At 38.6% G+C, this 26,106-nt stretch overlaps 1 protein-coding gene across 5 annotated transcripts in view; it reads left to right on the top strand.

Moving 5' to 3' along the window:
* The window catches only part of svep1 (sushi, von Willebrand factor type A, EGF and pentraxin domain containing 1), a 99,850-nt gene that overhangs the window by 46,561 nt on the left and 27,183 nt on the right, over positions 1 to 26,106 (top strand). For all 5 annotated transcript variants that reach the window (XM_044022691.1, XM_044022690.1, XM_044022693.1 and 2 more), the window contains 10 exons: positions 7,505 to 7,663; positions 8,980 to 9,159; positions 13,121 to 13,300; positions 15,686 to 15,880; positions 19,645 to 19,763; positions 20,419 to 20,548; positions 21,457 to 21,564; positions 24,871 to 25,002; positions 25,564 to 25,755; positions 25,857 to 25,978. In XM_044022691.1, coding sequence (XP_043878626.1) covers positions 7,505 to 7,663; positions 8,980 to 9,159; positions 13,121 to 13,300; positions 15,686 to 15,880; positions 19,645 to 19,763; positions 20,419 to 20,548; positions 21,457 to 21,564; positions 24,871 to 25,002; positions 25,564 to 25,755; positions 25,857 to 25,978 — 1,517 coding nt within the window. The remainder of the gene's footprint in view (positions 1 to 7,504; positions 7,664 to 8,979; positions 9,160 to 13,120; positions 13,301 to 15,685; positions 15,881 to 19,644; positions 19,764 to 20,418; positions 20,549 to 21,456; positions 21,565 to 24,870; positions 25,003 to 25,563; positions 25,756 to 25,856; positions 25,979 to 26,106) is intronic.

The following is a 26,106-nucleotide window of genomic DNA, read 5'->3' as shown; positions in this document are numbered from 1 at the left end:
ATCAAAAATTGTCAAGATAAGAGTCAGATTAATAAAGACAGATTTTTACTCCTAAAGTTAAAGAAAACAGTTAACTCTGGTTTTAAACTCCTCTATGGGCAGAAAAGCTTAATATTTGTGTGCCCTTGTATCTCAAATAATGTAATGTAAGACAGTGAAGTATTGCCTCGTCATACTATATACTATATAAACAATTATAACAATAGACAAAGACAATTACCAAGTGATATGCAGTTCTTTATATTATGTGTTTCATTACATGCACACATAGGAAAGGTTTGTTTTGTTGGTAGCCACGCTGTGCATGTCAGTAATTTTAGGTGTCATTAAAAATTAAAACAATGAGCTTAGACATGTGTGGGAAATTTATGTCAAAATAAAATAATTGTTATTTGAAGAATACAAAGGAATACAGGCCCGTCTCTGCTCATTTCACTGGGTGTCTGCCTTTTTGGTTACTGCTGTTGCTCATCATTCTTCATCGTTCCTCATACTGGAAATGACCTCTCCAGTTTTTCTTTTCTACATATTTGCCTGATTCAGTTGGTGGAAAGAAATTATAACTCCAGGGTTGCCAAGTATGTGAACAGGCCTGGGCATTGTTTTAACATTTGCTCTTCTGAAGGTTATGCAATACCAGAGTCACTGAACTAATACTGAAATTAAACTGACTAACACAATTATTTTAATTGGATTACAAAACATTATTTTTTTAAATGTATTCTCCTTTTTAAACATTCATAATATTCATAACATTAGAGAAGCAATATGTGTAAACGTAAGCTGTAGACTGGCATGTGTGTTTGCGAGCCATGTGTGGATTTTGTTGGGCTAAGCAGAAAACGTCCCTCTAAGATGAAAACCACTCACTCTCTCACTAACTCTCACTCTCTGTTTGTCATTGTGGCTGAGGAGGCAGATGTTCTTGCTCTCCCTCTGGATCTCCTTTCATCATTTCAGTCCCAGTCTGTTTTTAGGCCTGGTTAATCGAGCCCAGCATCCCTCCAGAGACATGAGAGATTCTTGTGTGATAGTAACTTTGGCTCCCGGACCAGAAGTGCCTGCCAGTTTGGATAAAAGGAGTTTAACAGATGAACTGGTCTGTGCTTGGTTTTGTCATTGTCTTTCCCTTTTCACTTCCTGTGTGTGGAATAATTGTAATGACGTCCCAGACGTTAAACTCTTGTAAAAATCCTTGTAGTAGGACTTTGTTTGAGTTAGGGTTAGAGAGAAACTCCACAAACGTCAAGACCAGCTGCATGAACTCTGATAAACTGCTGTATATGTCATTTAAGTGTCTGCTGGGGTTGAAAACTACATATTTAAAAAAAAAAAAACCAAAAAACTGGTTTTGGGTGGCAGGGCTTCAAATAACTTATTTTGATAGCTAATTAATCTCGAATAATTGGATAATTCATTTTTTTTAGTCCATAAAAGGTCAGAAAATGTTGATGGATGTTTTGTTAACCAAATGATGATGTTCTCGAATCTTATTTTGCGATGAATCAGATGTTTTATTTGTTACATCAGAGAGCTTGTTTTAATTATAAAAACACTCTCAAAGTTGTTTGCGATTAATTAAGTGATAAATTGATTTATTGTTGCTCCCCTTTAGAGTTAGAATGTCACTGTTATTAACAAACCAGCTTTGTTTATTCCATTTCACCCGAACTATGGAGCTTTTATGCCTTGTTTTGGATTGTCCAAGCAACTGGACTCCATGCAAGTGAACTATGGAACATTTAATCACTTGTGAAATGGATGCTACAGCAAATGTAGCATTTTGTTTTCATCTTCATCCACCAATGAAGTGATGAGGAAAGCAGTAGGAGAATCACAGATGAAAATGAGAATGGCATGTACATCCTCCGTGTCTGAGAGGTCCCAATTCTCTAGAGCATTCTTCACAGAAAAGCTACAGGGTGACGATGCTAGCTGGGGTGAATGCATTAGCTCACCTCTGGAGGAGGAAGAGTAAGGGCCTCTCACGATGTTCCTTGATAGAAGTCCTCGTACTCAGTTCTATTTATCAGCATTTCTCCTCCCAATTCTCCCAACTCCTCACGGGACCAAAAGTCTGCTGGCTTTTGAGTGATGAATGGATGTCATCCTGGACATCATGCAAAAGATTTGTTGCTCACTCTTCTACATGTCTGGCCATTAACTTAGAGATGTTTGAAAATTAACTTGAAAATTAAACAATGTATCCAAATAGCATTAGAAGTGGATTATTGTCATTTCGTAACAACCAGATCATAACTGGTAGTAAAGGTATATTAATGTTTTTATTAATTTTGAAAAGAAGGTGAGTAATTCTGCAAAACCTCTGGGAACAATAAAAGTTGATAGAGCTATTTCTTGGGAATGTAGGAGCATTTCATGTAGTAAATCAGTGTGGCTCAGTGGCTTTTTAGTAGTTTTGGACATCACTGGAACTCTATGGCACAGATGCACATTATGTCAGCCTTTGACAACTAAACACAGGCATTAACGGTTCAATTGTTTTGAGTTGTCTTTTTATGGGACCAAAAAAAAGGCAGCAGTCCAGACCTCAAGTCAGTGTCAGTTGAAGTAACTGACAGAAGTTCTGTCAGTTACAGAAGTAATTTCAGTCTTATCTCCCCACTTCAACGTATGGTCCTCTCACTACCCTGTTTGTTTTAGTTGGTAGGTTTTGAAAGAAATCATTCAAAGTGATGTTGAGAATAAGAAAGCATTAAAGATGTTATGACATACTGACATGTTTACCTTCATTATTAGTTATTAGTTATATTGCTCAAATATTGCTGTAACTAAATAAATAGCTTGTGCTTTCCTTCCCTCAGATCATTACTGTGCACAGTATTCTCTTTGACCAACTGCTGTCTCTCATACATGCAGTTACAGCCAGTTCACACAGCATGTTCTTTCTGTTTTATGGTCATCTGGCTGCTGACGATCCACTTCCTCTCTCAATGACTGGTGACAGGCAGTAGATGGATCTGAAAGGAGACGTTGGCATCCAAACACAATTAGTTTCAGTATGGATTCCATCTTCATGGAGCAGTGACATATTTAAAAGTGTATTTGCACACTTTCTGTGTTCACCTTCCAGCATTTCTGTTACATTTTACATTCAAGGACACTTATACTTTCATCATTCATCCCTCCTTGTTCATCCCTTCTTTTGTTCCAATTCCCAATTCCCATAGCCGAACGCCAGGTCTGGTCTCTACACTGTGTGTGTGTGTATGTGTGTGTATGAGATGTGCAACATGCCAGGCAATGAAATGTTATATTTTTTGATACAGTGTTTCCACTGCAGTGCTCCAGGTGAATTATTATTCACATTAAAAATAACTAGGCTTCCTGTAAACCTTAAATGAAGCTGTTAAACACATTACTGAGGACTTGAACAGAGGGGACACTTTTAGTTGTAGTTCCATCCAGATGTGGAAAGTAACGAATTACATGTACTCGCAATTCTAAAACTGTGTACTACTTTTTAAGTCATTTGTAATTTTACTTTAAAGGGGACATATTATGCAAAATCAACTTTTTAATCATTTCAATACTTATATTTGGGACTCTGGAGGCCCTACCAGTCGCCAAAGTGTGGAAAAAGAATACTCAGTCTTGTTTTCGTACTTAGTGTAAGTACAGGCGATAAAACACTCGATGTTGAATTCCCTGCGCTTATGACGGCAGCATGCGCAATTTCACCACGAATGTTACTGCTGACCGCCGAGCGGCGAACTGCCTAAACTGCCGCTGTATGTGACTGATTGCCTGTTTGTCTGTGTCTCATTTGCATATAAAGGGACCATGCACGAAAACCGAGCGTTCTGAAAGGGGCGGGTTTAGCAGGGTTATTGAACTGCTATGATGCTTCATCCTTATGGTATTTTGACCAAGGCATGTCACTGACATGTTCATTAGGACACCAGGGAACTATTTTAATGGGGGAAATAGGGTATAATATGTCCCCTTTAATATGTTTGAAGCAGTGTACCATATTTTAAATCACACTCTATACTGAGTGAAAAAAAAGGAAAAAAAACCTAATGTCTCCTTTGGGTCATTTCGAGAAAGTCACAACACTTTTGACCTTTAAATGTATTGACAAAAAAACCTGTAGACATTCCTGTGTTGCTCACAGGAACTCTTTTGTTTTTGCGGCAAAGACGGAGGGAGGCAATGTTTAATTTGTAATGGTTTTGCTTTAAAAGAAAACTAGTTTGACATTAATGATCCCTTTTTGTACTTCTTGTGGAGACCACCCTCCTGCTGTTTATAGTAAACTAAGTAAATTTTAAATGATCTAATTTTATCCTTTACTTGAGTAAATTTTAGAGTGGTAATATTTCTAGTATAATCTTGAATTATTATTTCTAGTTTAACCTTGAAATATGACCACTCACACATTTACTTGAGTTGAATATTTTAATACTCCGTTCACCTCTTGTTTCATCTTATGCAAAACACATCCCCTGAGTTTAAAAGACACAAGATGGTGAAGTTGCTCCTTTTGTCATAAAATGTAAACTATAGACAAGTTTGAGTGACACAAATGCACCGTCTGAACCAGAGCAGGTTTACTGTGTTGGTTTTGTGTGTGTGATGTGGGTAAGTGGGTGCATTTTGGTGCCAGCAGCCAGTGCTGGAATTACCATGAGTGTATGAACTGCTGCTGGGTTTCAGCTGAGGAGGGAGGGTGAGTGTGGTCAGATGCCAGGCATTGGCATCGGCTCAGCAATGGAAATTCACACCTGGCCTCTGATGTGCAGTAGCTGGGAGTAAATAAATTATGAAGACTTTTACCACTGTGGATTCTCAGTTGCACCTACAGTGCAGCTTAAAATTAAACCTGCTTTCTTGCAAGTGGGACCACGCAAACTCTCTGAACTGCTTCTGACAAACTAAACTAAGTCTTGAAATATAGCTCATTTTTTTCTTGTTGTTAACATAAAAAAGGCTTTGAATCACAAATCCCACAGGGACTGGCGTTGTTCTGCATATTTTTTTGTATTAAATGGTGTGTGTGGGTAGAGTTTATGGTTTTCTCATTTGGAGTGCATGGCACCAAATTGAAGTTGACTGAAACTCTCTTTCCTCAAGAACATGTTTTGATTCGGAAATGTGTGCAGTCAGTGTCAAACTTGGTTTGTTTTTCCAATTAAACTGAGCAACATTTGGATTTGCTTAAAAAACAACAACTATGACATGAGTAATGGTGCAGCAGCACCAATTAACGGAATGACAACTGTAATTTGTTAACAGATTCATTTTATTTGTGTACTTGGGGGATATAACAGAGAATAAATCTTTGATTTAGCAATAGTTTGTGCTGAGCAACAACGTCAAACTGCACCATCTGTAAACAATGTAAACCAAAGAGATGAGCTTGAGACAGTTTACACACATTATGGCTGCAATTTATGATTTTTTCATTATTGTTTAATCTGTTGGATATTTTCTCTTAATTGTCATACAATGTTGTAATACTAAAAATAATAATCATCTGTGTTCCCCAAACCTCGAAATGACCTTCCAGTATTTTGTTTTGTCCTCATTCTAAAAATATTCAGTTATTGTAATAGAGAAGCTAAGACAATAGAGAATATTTACATTTAGGGCTGCAACTAATGATCATTTTCAGAATCGATTCAGATCGATCTGTGATCACTTTCTTGATTAATCAATAGTTTGATCCATAAAATGTCAGTTGATCAGTGTTTCCAAACCTCAAAATGATGATGTTTTCAAAAGTCTTGTTTTGTCCACAAACTTTAGATTTAATAATTATTTCTTTGCTATACAGGGCAGAAAATAAAAGAAAAAACACTCCAACCAGAGAACCCATGAATCTCTTATCAACATGAGTAGTTGAATACTAATCAATCAGCCCTGTATCATGTGTGGATCCTCTGACTGAAAGCGGAGCAGAAAAATAATCGGATTGTATTGACATGTTTGAGTCTAATGTGATGGTGAAACCATGTGAGATATTTCAATTCCAATAGAAACTGTAATCATCAATGTGTTTGTGCTGTTCAGAAACAAACGTCCTTTTACACCCATTGATATGCGCAACAATAAAAGAAGAAATTATCCTGGACTGTTGGTTGCAGCTGATAAAGGTTTTTGCCTCCTAAGCGCATCAGAGAATTATGGGAATTGTCTGAACAACAAATTGCTTGTGTAAAACTACCCATAAAATTACCAACAAGGGTGTCATTCAAACTCCATTTTGTAGATAATAGATATTATTTCATTTAAAAACAACGTGGACTCATGAGATCTCAGGGAAAAAAGACTGCGTCATTGAAAATATTAGATCAGGGACAGCAATTAATCAGGTAATTTGTGTTTTAGAAACAATCCCATGTGAAATTAAACCTTGATAAGCCCCGTTCACTCATTCATTTTCACTCCTCTGCAGCACAAGTGATGCATAGAGTGCTTTTCTAGACGTTGATAGATGGTGAATAAAAGAATGTTGGCCGACCTTCCTGTGACCTCTGCTTCTTTGTGTTTACAGCATGTCCTCCTGATCCAACTCAGGTGATGCTAATAGGAAGCATACTGTATTATGTCTGTGTGTCTGCGAGCTTGTCCACATGCAGGTGATCAAAAGGTTTTTGTCTAATGTAGCCCATGTGTGCTAACTTGAGAACCAGAACTTTGTATTAGATGCTCAGAACCTGTATTTAATTGTTGTCTTTCTTCTTCATGATAATGCTCCGGTGCAAAAAACCCACTTTTTTCCCTTCTTGAAATAATTAAGATGCTTTTTTATGTAGCCAGTGACATCATTGTCATCTTTGCCACATTTTCCACAACTTCCCATCCAAACATTAATATCATCAAAGTCTTCTCATAAGTCGTTAAAGATGTTTTTTTGAAATCAGTTATGAAGAATAGTGACTGTCCTCATTCTACAGATACACAAAATAAATCATAAAGCCCTGAAGACTGAGTTTCTACAGTCCACCCATTCATACAAGATCATTTTTGAGGAAACAGTGTGTTGTATGCGACTAATATAGCTACTACACAGACACAGGGCAGAGAGTACTAACATCATTTAAAGTATTTTAAAACAAATTTAAAGGTGCAGTATGTAACTGGTGATATTTGCTTATTATTATTCTGCCTCGGTTTTCTCTTTTTAAACAGAGACAATGTAACATTAATTGTTTCCTGCGTCAGGTCCTTTGTGTGTTTGTGTATGTAGAGCAGCAGTGCGGGAGCAACCAAGTTTTTTGAGCAGTAAAATCCACTTTCACAAATCACACAAACGTTCTGCAGATGCTTCATTGTGTTTTCAGTAATACTGCAGGAATATCACTGGGGATCACAAGATATAAACTCTGCTATAGTGAGAAACCCAGACAGTGTCATGTGGGGCTGATAGACCTTATCAGCATTGTGTAAACTCATTTAACAAAGACATCCATAAAAACTCACCAGAAAGGACATGATTATAATTTTGAGGTAACTGTATCCTTTCTTATCCTACCAGCATGTCCGCCTGGCACCTATAAACCAGAGGGAACTCCGGGAGGTCTGAGCACTTGCCTACCATGTCCTGACCTGCAGCACACCTCACAGCCTGGCAGCACTTCCCTCATTGACTGTATCTGCAAGCCAGGCTATCAGCCAATAGGCATGACCTGCCAGGGTAAGATGAACATATCTGTTAATTAATCTCTCCAAGATTCCTGATTTAGCTTGACCTGTCTTGTCTTGCATTTGCAGGCCCATGTCTTGCTTCTGTATTTATGTTTTTTGCTTTTCTCAGCATTCATTAAACAGAATCACATGGTAACGTTGCAGGAGGAATTGGTTGTTTTTCCTTTTTTCACTGCAGCAAGAATGTGAACTGATCTACATAGACGGCACTTATTATCCTCATCTCTGAAATTGGTTGGTGACAAAAACATATTCAAGCCCTTATCCACATGGAAAAAGAACTGCCCTCATACAAGCCTTGACATTTTCTTTTTTATACAAAGTTTACCTCAAGTATGGCATCATTTTAACGAATGTATTCAAACACACAAAAACCCCTAAACGACTCTAAATGCTGTCATATTGTATTCCAGGCCTGTAAGTGACCCTGTACTGTGGCCACAGAGATACACCAAACACAGAACAAGACATTTAGCAAGCAGATGAAGCTGTATACAAACTTGAAAAAACACAAGAAGGAAAAAGAAAATGTTATGTGACTGTACACGTTGAAAAAATTAGGCTGAATTATGGGACAACGCAGCCACCCATCAGACCTCAATAAATAAGATTTGCCTTCTGTAATCTAATGTAGGGGACAAATATTTCAATTAGGGACATTAAATGCAAATGAAAACTATGAAAAAATGGAGAATATTCTTGTTTTGCAATGTTTAGTTTCCTTTTGCAATGTTTTCCATTTAGTTCAGGAAAGTAAATTCCTCCTTTTAAAATGTAGAAATTGAGATTGAAATGCAATCTCACTCTGTATGTGGCAAAAGTCAATCAATAGCATTTTATTCATCCATTTAGAAAGCAGAAATAGTATCAATTTCAGAGCTTAAGTGATTGTTATAATGAGGAAACTGATGAACATGATGGACAGAATAAATATGGTAATTGTGTCCACTATTGCCACCAAGTAAAGCCACCGAAAATCCTCAGAATGTCAGAAAGCCATGAAGAGAGAGATTTGAGCATCCTGTATCATGAATACCAGACATTTACATTATCCTCCCATTTCTCAGATGATGAGCCAGTGATTTACATACAGCAGTTAATCTGACCATAGTTATGTTAATTTATTATCACTTTCCTACACTGGTGTGTTTTCTCTCGCAGACTGGGGAGGTGATGTTTGACAAACTTTCTTTTCTTTTTTTTTTTGCTTTCATGTTTTGTTATGGTTGGAAGGTTTGCATTCTGCTCCACAGCCAACTACCTGCACCATTAAGATATTTTTCTTTAATCTCCTCTCCTCCCCAGTGGTGTACTGTCCACTGCTGTCTCCTCCAGAGAATGGCTTTTTCATCCAAAATGCCTGTAACAACCACTTTGATGCTGCGTGCGGTGTGCGATGTGAGCCAGGTTTTGACCTCCAAGGCACCAACATCAGACTGTGTCAGGCTGACGGCTCCTGGTCTGGGACTCCTGCCAGATGTAGAGGTGAGGAGGATGAAGGGATTTCTCCTAGAGAACTTGAAACTTCCTGTGAGTGAAAATCCATTTGGCAGCTTTCTCTTCAGTGCAGTCCAGCAGCAGAAATTGGTTGGAATGCTCTATACCATTTTTTTTGGTTTGCAATATGATATGTTAGAATCATAAGTATCTTTGTTAAACCACTAAGCGGTTAACGACACATTTGTGATGATGCATCTATCACTAGCAGTTAACCAGCCTTTTTAAAACATCGATGCTCCAACTGTGTAACAAATATTCTGCTCTCATAAAGGGAGAAATCAAGAACCCACAACATGACTCAGTCAAAATGCTGCTTTGTATTTACATTTTTACAGTCTCTGCTGTCATCAACAAGTCCCAGAGATTTTCTCTTTTTCGGACCATTGTCCCAACCATTTCTGGCCAGAGAATTGTTGCTCACTGGATATTTTCTCTTTTTTTTCCACACCATTCTTGCTAGAAATGGTTGTGTGTGGAAAAACTCAGATCAGCAGTCTCTGAAATACTTGTAACAACAACCATTTCATTTTGAAAGTCACATAAATCACCTTTCTTCCTCATTGCTCAATTAGAACTTCAGCATCTCTGTTAACGACTATTTGCATAGGTGTTCCTAATAAGGTGGCTGGTAAGTGGTGTTGGTTAGCATTTGTTTTATTATAATTTATATATTATATATATGTACTGTATGTTTATTTATTTTTTACATCAGCAAGTCCAGGTAGAATAAAGGCAGACTTGATTTCTTTTTCGCTCTCGTCTTTCAAATAAAGGTTATTGTATCCAGTTTTCACATTACACGGTTCCAGACTGTGTAATGCTCAATGTTTATATACTTGCTGTATAAAAACATTGCTCCTGGGTGTACAGTAAGTCACCACAAACATACAAGTGTGTTCAATGAATGTCAGCAGGTTGCTCCACATCACAGATCTGATGAAAACCTTTCACTTCTCTGATCTCTGCAAGTCTTCATGTACAACACAATATCATTTTAGTGATAAGGAGAGGATTCCATCTGTTGCTCTGACTTCTGTCCAAGTGTGAGCAAAACAGAGCCGTGTGTGTGTGTCTAAGGCAATGATAAGATTTCTTAAGTTTTGATATCATATGTGCTTTGACTGTATGAGAGCTACTGCTTTGTACCAAAGCAAATGTTGAGAGGAGGAAAGGTAGGGATTATTATTGTTATTTTTTTTTGAGTGAGAGTGAAAGGAGAATGACTGTAAGGAAAGGAAGAAATGACTTTACAGAAGGAATATGAGTGTGAGGGAGATCTGGAACAGACAGGAAAGAAAGAAAGAAAGGAAGGAAGAGGGAGTCGGACAAGTCAAGAGATTAATGAGGTAAATGGGGTTTTAACAGTGAAAAACAGCAACAGAGTCAGTGAGTCATAGAAATACCAAGACACTGAATATGCAAGGGTGTGTGTTGGAGATTTATAGAATGTGGTTTTGGGTATATATATTTTCTGAGTGTGTGTGTGTGTGCATAAGTCTGCTTGAATGTGTTAACATTAAGTCTAGTCTTTGCCACATACTGTAGGACCTCCCAACTAGTTAACCCCTGAGGCAGGGGGTCTCCTCTGAACCGCCTGTCTGTCTGTCCCTCTGTCTGTCTGTCTGTGGGTGGTGATGAGAAATAACACACAACACGCACTTTCCCCCAGACTTCAGCATAATTAAGAGCTTTACTTGTATTTCATTGGGACTTGAAAGGGTAAATGATAGGTTATAGAAAAATATGCTATAGCATGTTGCATTCCTGTAGCTGCTTTACAACTTTTTTCTACATGAGTGTTGGTGTTTAGTTATTGGTTATTTCTGAAATATGTAGGACAATTATTTGTAAACCGTAAATAACATCAATTTCAATTTGTTCTCGTCATCTTAGAGAAGCACACAACTACTTCAATTTGACAGTATTCAACAACATTACTTATGTATTATAAATAGTATCACCTTACATTTAATTATGGTGTTGTTTAATAATAATAACTGAATGCAAATTGGTCACAAAGTACAACCACAATGCAACAAAATGTAGGTCAACTGCATCAATAAAACTGTTGTAAAATTATCTGTGAACACTGCAACTTAGTCAGTTTTTCCTGGATTGCATCATGGCTCCACTTGGTAAAGAATTTCCTGAACAAGTAAGAAACCAGATTGTGAAACTTGTGAAAGTGATGAGAAGTGGTTTCTAAAGGTATAGGAAGAGCTGACTCCAAACAAATGAAGCACAATTAACCAAGTATGCAGCCTTGTATTGACGTTGCTTTAGATTTGGCACAAGGATTATTTGTGGAAACTGGTGTTTGAGTGGCTGATCAGACATTGTACTTGCATGAATCAACTTTAACTGAACCAAAACTGCAAGATGTGTAGCAACTTAGCCAAACATGAAAGACTAACCTAATTAATTTTGGCAGCACAGTTATTCAAATCATTGTGTTTTGATCAGACAGGCTTCATTGTCTTTGACATGGATCTGATCAGTACCACCACAGTGCTGACAGTAAAACATGGAGCTGGTGATATTGAGCCACATGTGTGCAAAACTTGTGGGGGAGAAGACTTTCATAGACATCACTATAAATGTACGTTTGTGTTCTCAAATGCTGAATGAAAAGATGACTCACAGTCTGGAGAAGCCAGGAGAGGAAATTCCCCATTAAGACAATGATCCTATACACAAAGAAGAAAGAAGTGAAAACTATGACCTGGACAAATATATTCCAATAAAACGTGTTAGGAAAATTTTAAGCATCAGTAAGAGAGACAAAAACCCCTCCAGCAAAGAGCAGCTGAAAACAATCCTATGTGAAGTCTGACAGAATTTTTTTCCAACCATTGTGGATGTTTGGAAACTCACTAATGAAGGGTGAACTGACTATTACTGCAGCTGGCTATTAAATGCAAACCATTTGTATTATAAATATTATTTGGCTTTGCAAATGAATTGTCTTAATGCTTCATAGACTTTGACTGAAAATTGATATGTGGGATTAAATGGACAGAATGTGTAATCAACATTACATGTTGTATATATGTATGCAATATCACAAATATCACATAAATTACACATAAAAATTGTTTATACTCAAGAAATCATTGGTGGTGAAGCAGTAACAACAAAGACACATGCATTAAGAAGATATTAATTTCAAACCTTTGTATTACAACAGTTGGACAGATCTGAATGACCGAAATGTAAAATATAACAGTATAAAAAAGTTAACAGATTTCCTTTATATAACACTGTTGCAACCAGAGGTCGGAAGGTTATATTGATTTCTTTTGGTTTACTAAATATTGCTTGCCACGTAATACCTAACTCAGTGCATTTAGTCATATAGACATGGTCAAGACAAGCTGCTCACGTTCAAACTGAGCATCACAACGTTGAAGAAATGTGATTTAAATGACTTTGAACGTGGCATGGTTGTTGGTCAGAGTATTTCAGAAACTGCTGATGTACTGAGATTTTCACACACAACCATCTCTTAGGGTTTTCAGAGAATGGTGTGAAAAAGAGAAAAATCCACTGAGAAGTAATTCTCTGGGCAGAAAGGGTTGGCACGAAGGCCAGACTGGTATGAAAATAAAGAATGACAACATTTACTCAAATAACCTCTCCTTAAAACAAGAATTTGCAGATGACTGGAAGATCTCTAAACTCATGGCACATCAAACCTTGAGGCAGATGGGCCACAGCAGCAGGAGGAGCACACCAAGTGCCAATTGTGACACTTTATTAGGTGTCCTGTGTACCTAATAAAGTGGCCATCTTTAAATTGGCTGTAGCTGGGTTTTTCTTTACTGTTTGTTGAATCACAATAAACAACACGAGCCACTGACTTTTAAAAAAATACAACAATATTTATTCAGTGCCTTGGTTTTGCTTAATGTTTACCTCTTGTTTATATGTATCTATCTGCTCACAGTGCACTCTTGCCTGCCACTCTCCCGGCCCCAGCATGGGTTCCTGAGGTGCAGTGATGGCGGTGCTTCTTTCAGGGCAGAGTGTCAGGCCGGCTGTGAGCGAGGCTACAGGCTAGAGGGAGACTCCAGACTCACCTGCCAGGCCAACTCACAGTGGAGTGGACCCCAACCTCGGTGTGTGGGTAAGCCTTCATCACCTCAAGTCACTATCTCACCCTGGAAAGAAAAAGATGGAGGAATTCATGTTTTAAATGGAAATTAAATTTGGGGGTTGTTCTGACATTTGTGTGTTTTGTTTATCAAAACACACTGGCATTCTGAAAAGGCAGAATATATAATCCTTAAACAATGATGAGATTCATGGCAAAAAGCAAAACGTTGAAAAGGCCCTGAAGCCCGTAATGATGACCAAGGAAATAAAAAATTTTCTTCTTCTTATTTGTTTGCATTGCAAAGAGAGACCCTTTTTGGGCTATCAATGTTTAATTCACTTTTTATTCAGATAACAAACAGTATCTCTCATTTTTGTGGCATGAATCCTAATAACAATATGCGATCAGACATTGGGTCAAAGTTTCCCTATCTATTAATTCATTTTTCTCCACCACACATTTTTTCCATTGCGTTTTTCAGCCATCATGTCTTTATTTGCAGTCTTTCAGTTTGGATCATCTGTAAGGTTAAATTAGATTTCTTCATTTGGTTATTCAATTAGCTTTTTTTATAAATCACGCAGGCCTGTGTTCACACAAACACACACTGGATGTCTATAACACTAGGCTACATCTTTGTTGAAGTCTGACTCTGTTTAAATGCAAAGTATGTAATTTTTATTACATCCTTGGTTTCTAAATTAAACACAAGGACATAAGACAGATTTAGGAGACTTTGTGTTTGGTGTGGAAATCGTGGGAATGGGCCATTTGCTCAGCAGCCATTTTGACTTGTTTCATCAGGAAAAACACATGTATTACTGATCACAGATACAATGGCAGTCAGTAAATATTAGTCAGGACAGTATTACGGTAGACCAGCATGCAACCTGAAACCGAGGCAGATAAATTGCACCGAACCATCATTATTTGATTATTTCCGTTTGGGATTGTCCTACTGCAGACGTCAACGAAGTTAACTCATCCGCTGATGGGATACAACGCCATTCACAGGCGACCAAATGAAATGGACCATTACTTTGATTAAAATAATGGATTTCTTTAGTTTACAGCTGGAAAGATTTGGGATCATTGACAAGTACACTAACTGTTTTTAGACATTTTGACGTAAGCTCATATTATCCGTTTAGGTTACTGAAATCTGTCTGGCTAAGATAAATGACGGATTCTAAAATAACACATGATCGGGAAATTTCTTTGTAAAAACACGTGGCTTTGCACACGTATGTAAACACACAGGAGAACACTGACTAACACATGCGCAGCGGTTTAAACATATGGTGTGGATTTGCACCGAGCTGCGCTGCATCATCCAGCGACAAGCGATACATCTGCTTTCTCATAGCGAAACTACAGTCACCACATATACGTACACATGCACCCAGAATTACCCACACTCTCCAGAACTGATAGTTAAGCTAAAATAGTTGCACACACTCATGCCCACCACAGAGGAGCACCCATGTCATGCACAGGGGGGAGTCAGTGTGAGAGTGTTTGACCACAAACCTCTGGCCTGCACTGACTCACTTCCATACAGGCAGCTCTATTTAAAACGCCCGACTGATTCGCTTCTGAAAAACCCTTGGTTATCAATATCTGGCATCTCTGGCATGCGTAACTCTGGCTGAGTTACAGATTGTTTGTTTGACCATCTTGGAGTTTGACTGTCGTTACCTCTTTAACACAGCTAAGAGCCATGGCTCTGTGGGCTGCTGTTGCAGCTGAGCGGTTTGTTTTAGTGTTTGTTTGCACAGTGGTGAAACAGGATCTCCTCAGCTGCCCCGAGAGCATGTAGAGATATTTTTTCATCTGATTGAAATCTCCCTCTTGGTGAGCTCTCCCGTCATAGCTCTGGCAGCTAAAGCCAGTGAAACAGGAGTTAGAGAGGGAGAGACAGGGAATGATCTATCCATCATCAAGTCAAAACCACATGTAAAAACCCCAAAAGGGCCTAAAGTGTATGAGTCCTGTGGTCAGCGCTTTAGAAGTTGATTTCCGACCAAATGTTTGTTTTCTTGTGCTGTTTTTTGATACACATACACAAACACACACTAAAATTAGATTTATTGTTGGCATTTATACTTTAGACCATTCAAAGTAACATTTTATCATGTTTGGGTAAAAAAACAAGACTTGTTTTCTGCTTTTATCAATTCTATCTTCAAATACCTAGTAGCTTTTTTCCTGATCTCATTAATCTACAATAAATTCTCAATGAGTCCATTCGGGTTCTGGTTTTTCAACTGCTTTTGATAATAAAAAACACCCATGAAATGTGGGGATCGGTCAAAATGAGAATTTTGTTCTGCAGATATTTTTCAAGAAACAAAGTAAACTAAACAGAATCAGATAATCAGATTCATCTCTTGGTCTCCCCCACTTTCTCCCCAGAGGTGCGTTGTCCCCCGATCACGGCTCTGAAGAACATCATGTTGTCGCCCCCTGCCTGTGGGAGGAGACCAGCGCCACCGGGTTCCGCTTGCCTGCTCACCTGTCGTCACGGTTACAGTCTCCAAGGAAACAGGAAGGCGGTGTGCATGGGCACAGGAAACTGGACAGCTAATGCCCATAAAGCTGTCTGTTTAGGTATGTGTGAATGTATGTGTGTGTGTGTGCATATGAGCTTTGAGATCAGAGGTCAGGATCAATATGAGCTGCAAGTGGTTTTGAGCTTTAGTATGGAAGATGGAGGTGGGAATGATGTTTTTTTTCCTAATTATTGTTGTGATTTAGTTGGAGTTTACACAATAGTTCTGACATTTTAGGAAATACTTTATTCTCTGTTTGTCCAGGGGTTAGACTTGGACCAATAAAATAAAATGTACACTCCTCTAATTGCTTCTACTGTGGGGATGGGACAATATACAATAAAAACACACACAATTCATTTATTGACTATAACAATCGTGAATGTGGAAAATCATTAACATTCATGTGACTTAAAAATGCTGTCTGACGTACAGTCCCAGTGATTTATTTTATTTTAGTTCTTGTTTCTGTATTTTCAAAACCTTTTCTGAAAGGTTATGTGTATGAACTAAATGAATGTATCGTACAGATAAAAAGCATTGGAATTTAAAAAGAAAAATGGTCAGGATAATTGTGAGAGGAAATTTTCACAGTGTCCGATCGAACTCTCCAGCATGTTAGGACTGAATTTTAGAAATTGATGCATCCATTAGCTTGATGTCCTTATTGATACTTTTATTGCCTTATCAGCTAGATATCCTCCATTAAATTGTGGCTGGTTTGAGGATTCAGTTAATATTCCATTGCCTAAGTGAATGACCCTTGCATTGCTTGAATGTTTTTGCCACACACAAAAAAATGTTTAAAGGAAAGATATGAGTGGCGAAAGAGAGAATGATTTAAAAAATAAAGCAGCAGGAAACTTGGATGGAGATTTTCCTTTCCACCCTCTATTCCCCCTCTTTGCATTCTTCTCTGCTTTGTGGATTGTGAGAATGGTGCTAACCTCATATTGAAGCAGACCACTGGTGACTAACTCAAACCATCCCATGTCCAATTTCTCATGTTGCTGCCCTTCACTCCAGACTGGGCTCTGTCTGGAGGTCAGTGTAATGGACTGCAGACCTCCGTCCAGATGCCTCGCAGGTGAAACAGGTGGTGCAAAGCAGCGTGTTCACAATCCCCTCATTTCCTCTTGGAGAGAGTTTACTAATGGAGGAACTGTTGTCATTAAGCAGAGGAAGAGGTGCAATAAAGATGAAAAAGAACAGAGAAAATTAAACATTAAATGTCCCTGTGTAACTTTTAACGTAATTTAAACTCATTGCAACAATACTATTCCTTCCCCCAGGAGCAATGAAAGGGCAAGCACGTCCGCTCACAAGCGGCAAGCAAGCGAACAAACAATGCGTAAACAACTCATCTAAATGTATAGAAAAACTAAACAAGAATAAACTAATTTAAACTGTAATATACTATAAACTCTAATGTTATTTACAACAAAGGATTACTATAGGCTTCTATTAGTTTAATACATTCACATCTAAATCTTTGGTAATCTAAATTGATAAAAATATGAATGACTCCTCATTTATGTGCTTTTACTTGCGTAAATTAGATTGCATTGTCATAATATAACTTCCCTGTTACAAACTCATGGTTGCAGTATTACCGTCCTGCTACAATATTGTTTCTGTACTGTTATGTTTGAACCTTTACTATTCAGCAGATTGAAGGGAGAAGTGTTTATTAGCAGATATTGAATATACTACCCATATGTTTGTTTTAGTGTATAATGGTTTTAAAACAACGATTGTTTGGTGTTCTTTGCCTTAGAAAAAGTTTTGTATGTAAATGCCTTTTAGAGGAGGCCATCTGGTGTCACCATGTTTCTAAAGCAGCCAAGATGAACAAACCCTCGCCAGAACATTTTGAAGCAGACGTTTACAAAGCAAATTCCTTTTCTGGTATGAAAGTCCACCGTAGTTCCCTGATACACTTGGGAAAGGGAGGAGTGTGCGGGGTAGTCCTCTCTTTGTTACGGTCTCACCGTCATGTTGTAAATTCTTACACACTGGACCTTTAAGGAGGAGATGTGCATGGGATAGAGAGAATAAAGAAGGGTGAGCTACAAACTCTGTGGTGAGATGATGAGATCACGATAGTGAAGTTGTTGTAAAGTTAACAGAGCAGTCTTTGTCAACTTCTGGCTTCCTTCACCTTTCACTTCATGTTGATGACACTCAAATGAAAATATCCCTCCCTTGCTATGAAGATAAATGTTGCTGATTGAAGCTGCGAGTGTTAGTGTTTAGTGGAGATGAATGCCTAAGTAGATGGGTCATCAGGTCCAGATGGGAACTAGCTAACTCTTACACAACACAACAGGCATGACCACTCTCGATCAATGGAAGATTTAGCAGCTCTTGGAGGCTTCACTCGTTTGCTGCAGGCTTGAACTGAGTTGAACTGTACTGTGCTGGCTTCACTTCATCACAACATGCTGCAGACATGCAGAATGAGACAAAGGAAGAAAAGGTTTCATCCAAGGGTCATGGTGGTTAGTGAGTCCCCACCAGCCAAATGGGTTCTTCTAACCATACTACATTGTGCTTTAAAGTGAGAGTAATATTTCCCATAATCCAATTTTTCCTACTGGTATAAAGGGTAATTCTTAAAGCAAATAATACAATCAAATATAATAAAGGGTTTAATGTTGTTCTGCAGCCAAAGGTTGACTGATTATCTGAGAATGAGCAGACATAACAGAGTCACTCAAACTTAAATGCTACTGCTAGTCTAAAGGTTTTGTAATGTTACTGCTGTAAATACATTAGATCAGCTTTTGGCAAGAGGTTTGTGTACATTTTAATGATTTCAATCCCAGTTTGGAGCTTTTTTTTCCCATGTATGTGTATCCTAGGGGGGTAGTTCAGGTTTTTGTGGTGTGGTTGTGTGAGGTATTGATATGTTTTAAACCCTGTCTTCACTGTGCATGCAGAGAGAGGGAGAGAACCAGTTTTTTGCATCGTAGCAAATTAATACACAAAATTAAGTTTTTGATCCTCTCCATCAGTAAGTTCAAACGTGTGACTTTGGTGATTGAAATCCTTTGTTTGGATTTACCTCAGTGACGCAAACTTACAAACATGGCGGCAGTAGACAGCAGCTCCTGCGTATTTATGAGCCCAAAACACATCTTTTCTCTTTGCACTTTGGTGCGGGGGAGTGAGCAGTAGATTTTATGAGTTGAACCTTTTATTAAGTGGCTAAACCCATTTCTCCTTTGGTCTCTGCTGCTATCATTTACAAAGGAATGTTTGGGGCAAAGACTGTTTCTCACAAATGGTGGTGAGCTTGACTTTGTCACCGTTGATGTGTCAATACCTCATACAAACACTCTTCAAAACTAAACCTGAAATACTTCTTAAACTTCAGAAGGACAAGTGGTCAACACATCAAATATGAACATTTTGTAACCTCAAGGATGATTAACATTTACAACTAAAATAAATAATGATAAAAGTTTATAATTTATCCAAGATGAATCTTTTCCATCAGCCCATCTGGTATGACAATAATAACTGAAACTTGCGTCATTTCACCTCTATCTCTGTTGACTTATGCTCCACTCTTGGTTCCTGATGAACAAAGATAACGGTGTAAATGTGTGGAGTCTCTTCCTGTTCTAACAGGTCACTTGTGGACTCTCTGTTATGACCAGTAATGAGTGTGTGATGTATTGTGATTAAAGATGTCATGGGTCAGATGACATCACATACCTACTCCCTCAGTGACCAGGCTGAGGAGGTGGTGAACCTCTGCAATGGTCGAGTATAATTAAATTAAATTTAACAAAATTCTCTTCTCCATCTCCTCAGATGCTGAACCACCATGGATCCAGTGTCCCGCAAATATTGTTGCAGAGACAGATGAGAGGCGTGGAACTGCCATCATCAACTGGATCGTACCAAACGCCACAGATAACTCAAAAGAGGAGGTTGGACATTAAACAGTTCACTTCTTTTTAAACATCTCAAAGACTTGGATTAAATCTTTAATCTATAAAATGATAAGAAAACAGAATGCACAGTGTATTACATGGGCCAAGGTGAGAACTTCACATAGCTCAGTTTGTCCAACAAATAATCGAAAGCTCAAACATATTCTGTAAAACTATTTGGAGAAAAGCAGGAACAAGAGAATGTTTTGCTTTCTGGATTGATATACATAAATACTTTATTAATATAGCAACTTTTCAGATATGAAAGACCACTTTATAACATTAACTTGACATAAAAGAAATTAAATCATATAGCTCAGTGAACATAACACCATTTTCAGAGAACATGCATGATAAACAGTTTATAGATTACAGTTCAGATACAAGCTCATACTGCATTGCTACATTTGAAGGGTCATGGATAAACTTTAAATATCTAATATATAATATGTGAGTAGACTTCACCTCGTAGTTTCATATAATTATTAGTAAATTACCTGTTTATTCTGATCAGGGGTTAAGTAAATCTAAAGTAATTAATTTTCTCTATGTTGTGACAGATCCGCTGCATCTCTCAGCGTCAGTCTCAGTTCCAGTTTTGAGACTCTTCCTCTCTTCTTCGTATTTAAAGTATAATCTCTTGCTCCTCCAGGTGGTGGTGCAGGTGAAGCCAGTCTACACTCCTCCCCAGCTTTTACCCATTGGAAAGGAGATCATCACCTACATTACAACCGATCGCTCCGGCAACCAGGCCAACTGCTCTTTTACAGTCACAGTCATTGGTGAGTTGATCCCTTTGGAGACGACATCAAAGCAAACAAAGCGTGCAGCATCTGGTTGCCATGGTCTGTTTTAATGAGAGAGAAAGAGAGGAAGGGTTGGTTTCACACTGTCAGCCAGTCATGCACAGTTCCACTTGGCATTTTAGATTCTTTTAGGATCTCTCACAATTACAGACTTTAGGCGTAGTAGAATATAGTACATGTGTATCACATGTAAAAGACACTGAACGTGTGTAAAGTGTTAATGTTTTACTTTAGTAAACTTACTTGCCTGGGTAAACTAAATGAACTAGTTTTAGTTTAGACACAGAACAGTCTCTCTGTGCATCAGCGTAGAACCGACATCCTGATGTGTTTGTGTTTGTTCTGCAGCTAATTTCTCTTGTAGAATGTAGAAACTGTAGTTTAATTGATGCACTCGGCAGTGAGGGAGTCAGTCTGCCCCAGCAGGTGCCAAACAGTGTTACTGTGGAGAGCGAAAAACAGGGGTGTCCCGTGTCAACCGCTCAATAATCACAGCAGTCAGGGGGAAAAACCTCAAGCATGGTAGCTGTGAACATTTCCATATGTTATTATGTCGGTGGAACGTTGTGGCTTTTTATTAGAGACATGTGTTTAACTAGTGCCCTCTGACACTCTGTACTGCTGCATCGAAAAAAGCCAGATCACAGCCTCGCACACTGCAACCAACTGTGTTTCTTTTGTGTGGTTTTAATGTAGTTCCATTCTTCAGAACAACAATGTGTTTGTACATTACAATGATGACCTTTGACACGTGATGACGCATGGTTTAGATTGCAGGTTTGATTGCTTTTGCAGGTGCTGGATGGCAAATGACTGTTATACTATTTTAATTGTGCGCTTCTCATCCGGCCACGTGTTGTCCATGACTTTCTATCCCTTTCTAGATACGGAGCCTCCAGTGATTGACAGGTGCAGGTCTCCGCCCACAGTCCAAGCCACAGATGTGGAGACAGTGGTCATCTGGGAGGTGCCACAGTTTTCCGACAACTCAGGTATGTCTGGTCGCCGTTCTCAGACAGCAGCTTCGTAGATGGTTTACTCTTTTGCTCCTCTGTTCCACTCCACCCCCTCTTCCACTGATGATTTTCCATGGGGTGAATGGGAAAAATGGGGATCAGGACGAGACTATGTGCTTTTGTGTGTCTGTGTCTGTGTTTGAATAATGGCAAGACTGACATTGCGGATGGATTGTAATTGTGTGCATGGATGCCTCATTTATGCATCTGTGTCTTCGTGAGATAGAGTGAGAACAGGACTTGTAAACAGATGAAGTCATTATGAGCCTGTTAATGTCATTAATGTCACATCAGACTTAGGTAGTGGAGAGAGAGCAGGTGTTTTTGTCATGAAAAATCGTCTTTTGAGGGAATTTGTACTCATTCCATCCATTTTTCACATATTCATTTATATAACTATAGTAAGTAAGATATTTTTTCAAATACTTGTCAAATTATCCTTTTTTCCAATCAGAGTGGCTGCCATATGCAGTAAATCCAGCTAGTAATCAGTAAGCCGATATTACACGAGAAAAACCAAAGGCAAACTATACTATTCTTTCTACAAAGTTGTTGTCAGTAAAATACCTATTTGTTAAATAGGTATTTAGTTAACCTGTATTTAACCAGGAAATCCCTTGAGATCATATTTTTTTTTCAAGGTAGACTAAGTTCATTTAGTGTGGATCTGAAGTTTATTCCAGCAGCGATGGAGTTATAACCTTGACAGCTCTCATTGTTCTAAAGTGTTTGCACAGTGACATGTGTCTCTCAGTCTCAGGACTCTGACAGTAAATCAAGGATTCATCTTTTCCTGTGTCTCAAAACACTTTATCTAATCAGGAACCAGAACTTCACAAAACAGAGGAGAAAGATGGCAGAAGAAACAGACTGGAAGTTAGCTGAAAGACAGCATTCCTGACGGCAGCACTTAGTGCTGTTAGTTTTCCTTATGCAGAGGTCAGACTATAGTATATGTTTTATGCACTATTATAAACAGATAGCAGAAATGGCTTTCTGAACCCACTCACCTGAACATCATCTTGGAAGAATTTGACAGCTGCCACAAGTGAACCACCAAAATAATTCACATGTAAACATCATGTCAAAAACGTCAGTTAAATGTGCTGAACTTTGCACTAAGTGAAAAGATAATGTCCTTAAACTTTCTATGAAGTTATAATTTGATGTTGTAAAGTTCTGACAACCTGTTGTCAGGACTTCATGTGGGGACTCGTTTAAGACCAGGCCACCCTACTACACTTTTGTTGATGTGAAGCAATTCAGCCAAATCCTGGTCGAAAGGAGTCCATCAAGGCCATGCGGCCAAATAGACTAAATAGGCCGTCTTTCTTCTGGCACTCTAGCTGTACCCAAACAGCAGTGGTGGTGACAGACAACAAACCAGACTTCTCCAGAGTTCTAGGCCACAGCCAGGAGCATGTAATTCACTGGCTCTGGCTCCACATACACACATAAACAACACTTAAACAGTGCTCTCATACAGTGTGTGTTTTTGTCTGTGCTTACACACTGAGGTGGACAGGGGCCCGCACACAAACACAGGCCCTGAAACTCACAAGAGACCTAAAAGGATCATTCTCCACCTGTCTGCAGAGGTTCACCCCTATCAAATACACACTCACACACATTTACCTCACACACACACACACACTGTAATAACAGGCTGCTGCAGCTGCTTTGGGCCGCACGACGTCAACTCAGCGCTGCTTCGACGTCAGTGTTTTGTTTTTCCAAGCCCACACCCTGATGCCAGAGCTATATATAGTCACGACTTGGTGGACACACACATAAACACACATACAAACACACGCACAGGCTATATATGAGGGGAGACACCAGACTCCACTAGACCAGACGTGTGTCAGCCCTGCTGGAATGATCTTAATGGAAGAGGTAGATTTCAGTTAAACGAAAGGTCAATCACTTACTTCTCCCTCCTCTTTCCATTTTTTTTTTATCCCGTCTGTCTCTCACACTGAGTGCAGATGTTTTCACAGCATTTTCTTCACAACCTGTGTGAGGTTACAGTCAAGGCCACACAGTATCACCCACAGGTTTGCAAAGCTCTTTTTAGGGATGCTGCATTGATTTCCATTTATTTGGACATCTTAAACAAAGCATTGTCCCTCACCTTAACCATAACCAGTTAATGCCTTGTCTTAACTTTAACCGAAGCATAATTCAAATCTTAGCTTGGAACTTAGCCAGCTCCTCAGATATGATGCATTACATTAGGACCAGGTTTTGGTCTCTATGAGGACTACTGGTCAGGGTTTATGCCAGAAAAAGGTCCTAAAGAGGTAACACACACACACACACACACACACTTCTCTCAACACTGCAGCCTGTCCCATATCACTATCCATCACGCTCCACAGTGTTTTTTCAAGCCAACCAGACTGTTGCAATTTTCCTCTCCAGTCCCAGAGGTGGATCGTTCTTGTGCCATGCGATGCCAAGACTCACTCTTCACATGTCATCGTATCAGACTTAAACATAGCTTCTGTGGTATAATGACTCATTTAGTCCTGGAAACTAGAGTCAGGCCAAGATCGCCCACTGCAGGTCACACTGAGAAACACGTCCGACTCCAGTGGACTTTTTCATTTGTTGAAACAATCTTCCTAAGGGTACATTTTGTGTGAGGAAAAAAAGTATCATATTTAAAGGTACAAAGTATGTATGTTTGTTTTACCTATGTCTCTTGCTGTAGTCAAGACCACACTAACTGAGACCAAGACATTTAGAGATTAAGAACGACCTAGACCAGAACATCTTAAAATTCTATGTCATAGTATCAGAATTCTTTTGGCTCTAAGTGAATGCTGACTGAAGCACTATTTTACAGATCTGGGTTTTTAATCACTAAAAATTAAGAATTATAAATCACTACAAGTATCTTTTTCACAATTGTGTCTCATAAAACCAAGATTCCATCTCAGCCAGTATTAGAAAAGAAAACACCAACAAAAAAACTCTTCATGTTATTGTTGTGTCTGAAATATTATAACATATAACACTAACTTTTGGTATTTCCCCCAAACAATTACTGCACATCTGTGTAAAAAAAAACCTGTGAAAACATCTGCTAGCTTTTATTCAATTCATAGATAATTACTTTTAGATTTGACCATGGTAAATCTAGTTTAGACTGGTTAGGCTTCATGAGAAATACAAATAATATAACAAGTGATCAATACACATGACTCATACACACACACTCTCTCTCTCTCTCTCTCTCTCCCCCTCCCTCCCTCCCTCTCTCTCTGTCTCGCTCAGGTGGCCGCCTCACAGTAACCAGTAGCCACAGTCCAGGCTCTCTGTTCCCAGTAGGCGAGACTGTGGTCCAGTACACTGCTACTGATGCTGCTGAAAACAGTCGCATCTGCAACCTCACCGTCACTGTACAAGGTACAGAGCTGACACGTGTCGCACCTTTTCAAAATGGAATTCATTAAGAAATCTGATTCTTGAGTTAATACATAATTAAATACTTATACTTGTACTTATTACTTCTACATCATGTCTAATGTTTTGCTCTTTCAGGCTAAATTGTTAGTAACAACATGCTAATATGGTAGTAATTGTGTCATGGGGGGGCCAGTATTTTGATGATACTATCTTATTTCTAATGCAATTTCTAGCTTGGATGTAACAATGGTAATATTGTGATAATAAGAACATACTATTACAGAAATATCTTACTATTTTAAGGTTATATCCATAACAGCTCAGTAATAACAATGGTCATTTCTAAAGTGTCTTCTAGATTTTGTAATAACAATAGTTGACAAGTTATAGTTGCTGTGATTAATTATTCATGTAAAAAATGGTTAACTGGTCCAGTCTGAAAAAGTATTACATCATTAAACTTTAATGTGGAGTCATCTTGTGTTGTGTAGAGGTTGTATTAACAAATACTGTGCTTCATAATGAACATACCATGGGACTGTGATCATGTTGTCTGTCCAGGAACAACCTGTGAACAACCATACGTTCCTGTGAATGGAGAGTTCATTTGCTCTGAAGAAGAGGAGGGTGTTAACTGTACTCTACACTGTAAGGAAGGCTATAGCTTCACTCAAGATGCAGTGCACAGCTACTCCTGTGCATATAATGGTGTTTGGCTGCCACCATACTCTCCAGAGAGACCTGACTGTTCAGGTAAGTGCAGCACAGGTATTGTGTTACTGTAAATACTTGCCTGTGTTGAGCAACTTGAACTTCAACACTGTGCTGTATAAAACCTTATTTGTCTTTCTCAGTGAATCGTGTAGCAAACAATGGATTCAAGCCCTTTGAGATGCTATTTAAAGCATCGCGTTGTGACGACGTGGATCTGCTCAAATCATTTGCTGGAGAGTTCAACACCAAACTCCAAGGAATGGTGAGAATGTTAACATAGACACATAGCAAGGCAAGGCATATGTATTTGTTGAGCACATTTCAACAAGGCAATTCAAGCTTCTTTAAAGACAAGAGAAAAGGCATCATGGCAAATTTCAAGACAACTGG

This window comes from Solea senegalensis, linkage group LG3 (assembly GCF_019176455.1).
Source record: "Solea senegalensis isolate Sse05_10M linkage group LG3, IFAPA_SoseM_1, whole genome shotgun sequence".
In the NCBI taxonomy this organism is placed as follows: Eukaryota; Metazoa; Chordata; class Actinopteri; order Pleuronectiformes; family Soleidae; genus Solea; species Solea senegalensis.
Note: the sequence above shows the minus strand (reverse complement) of the source record. Positions and strands in the feature narration are given on the sequence as shown.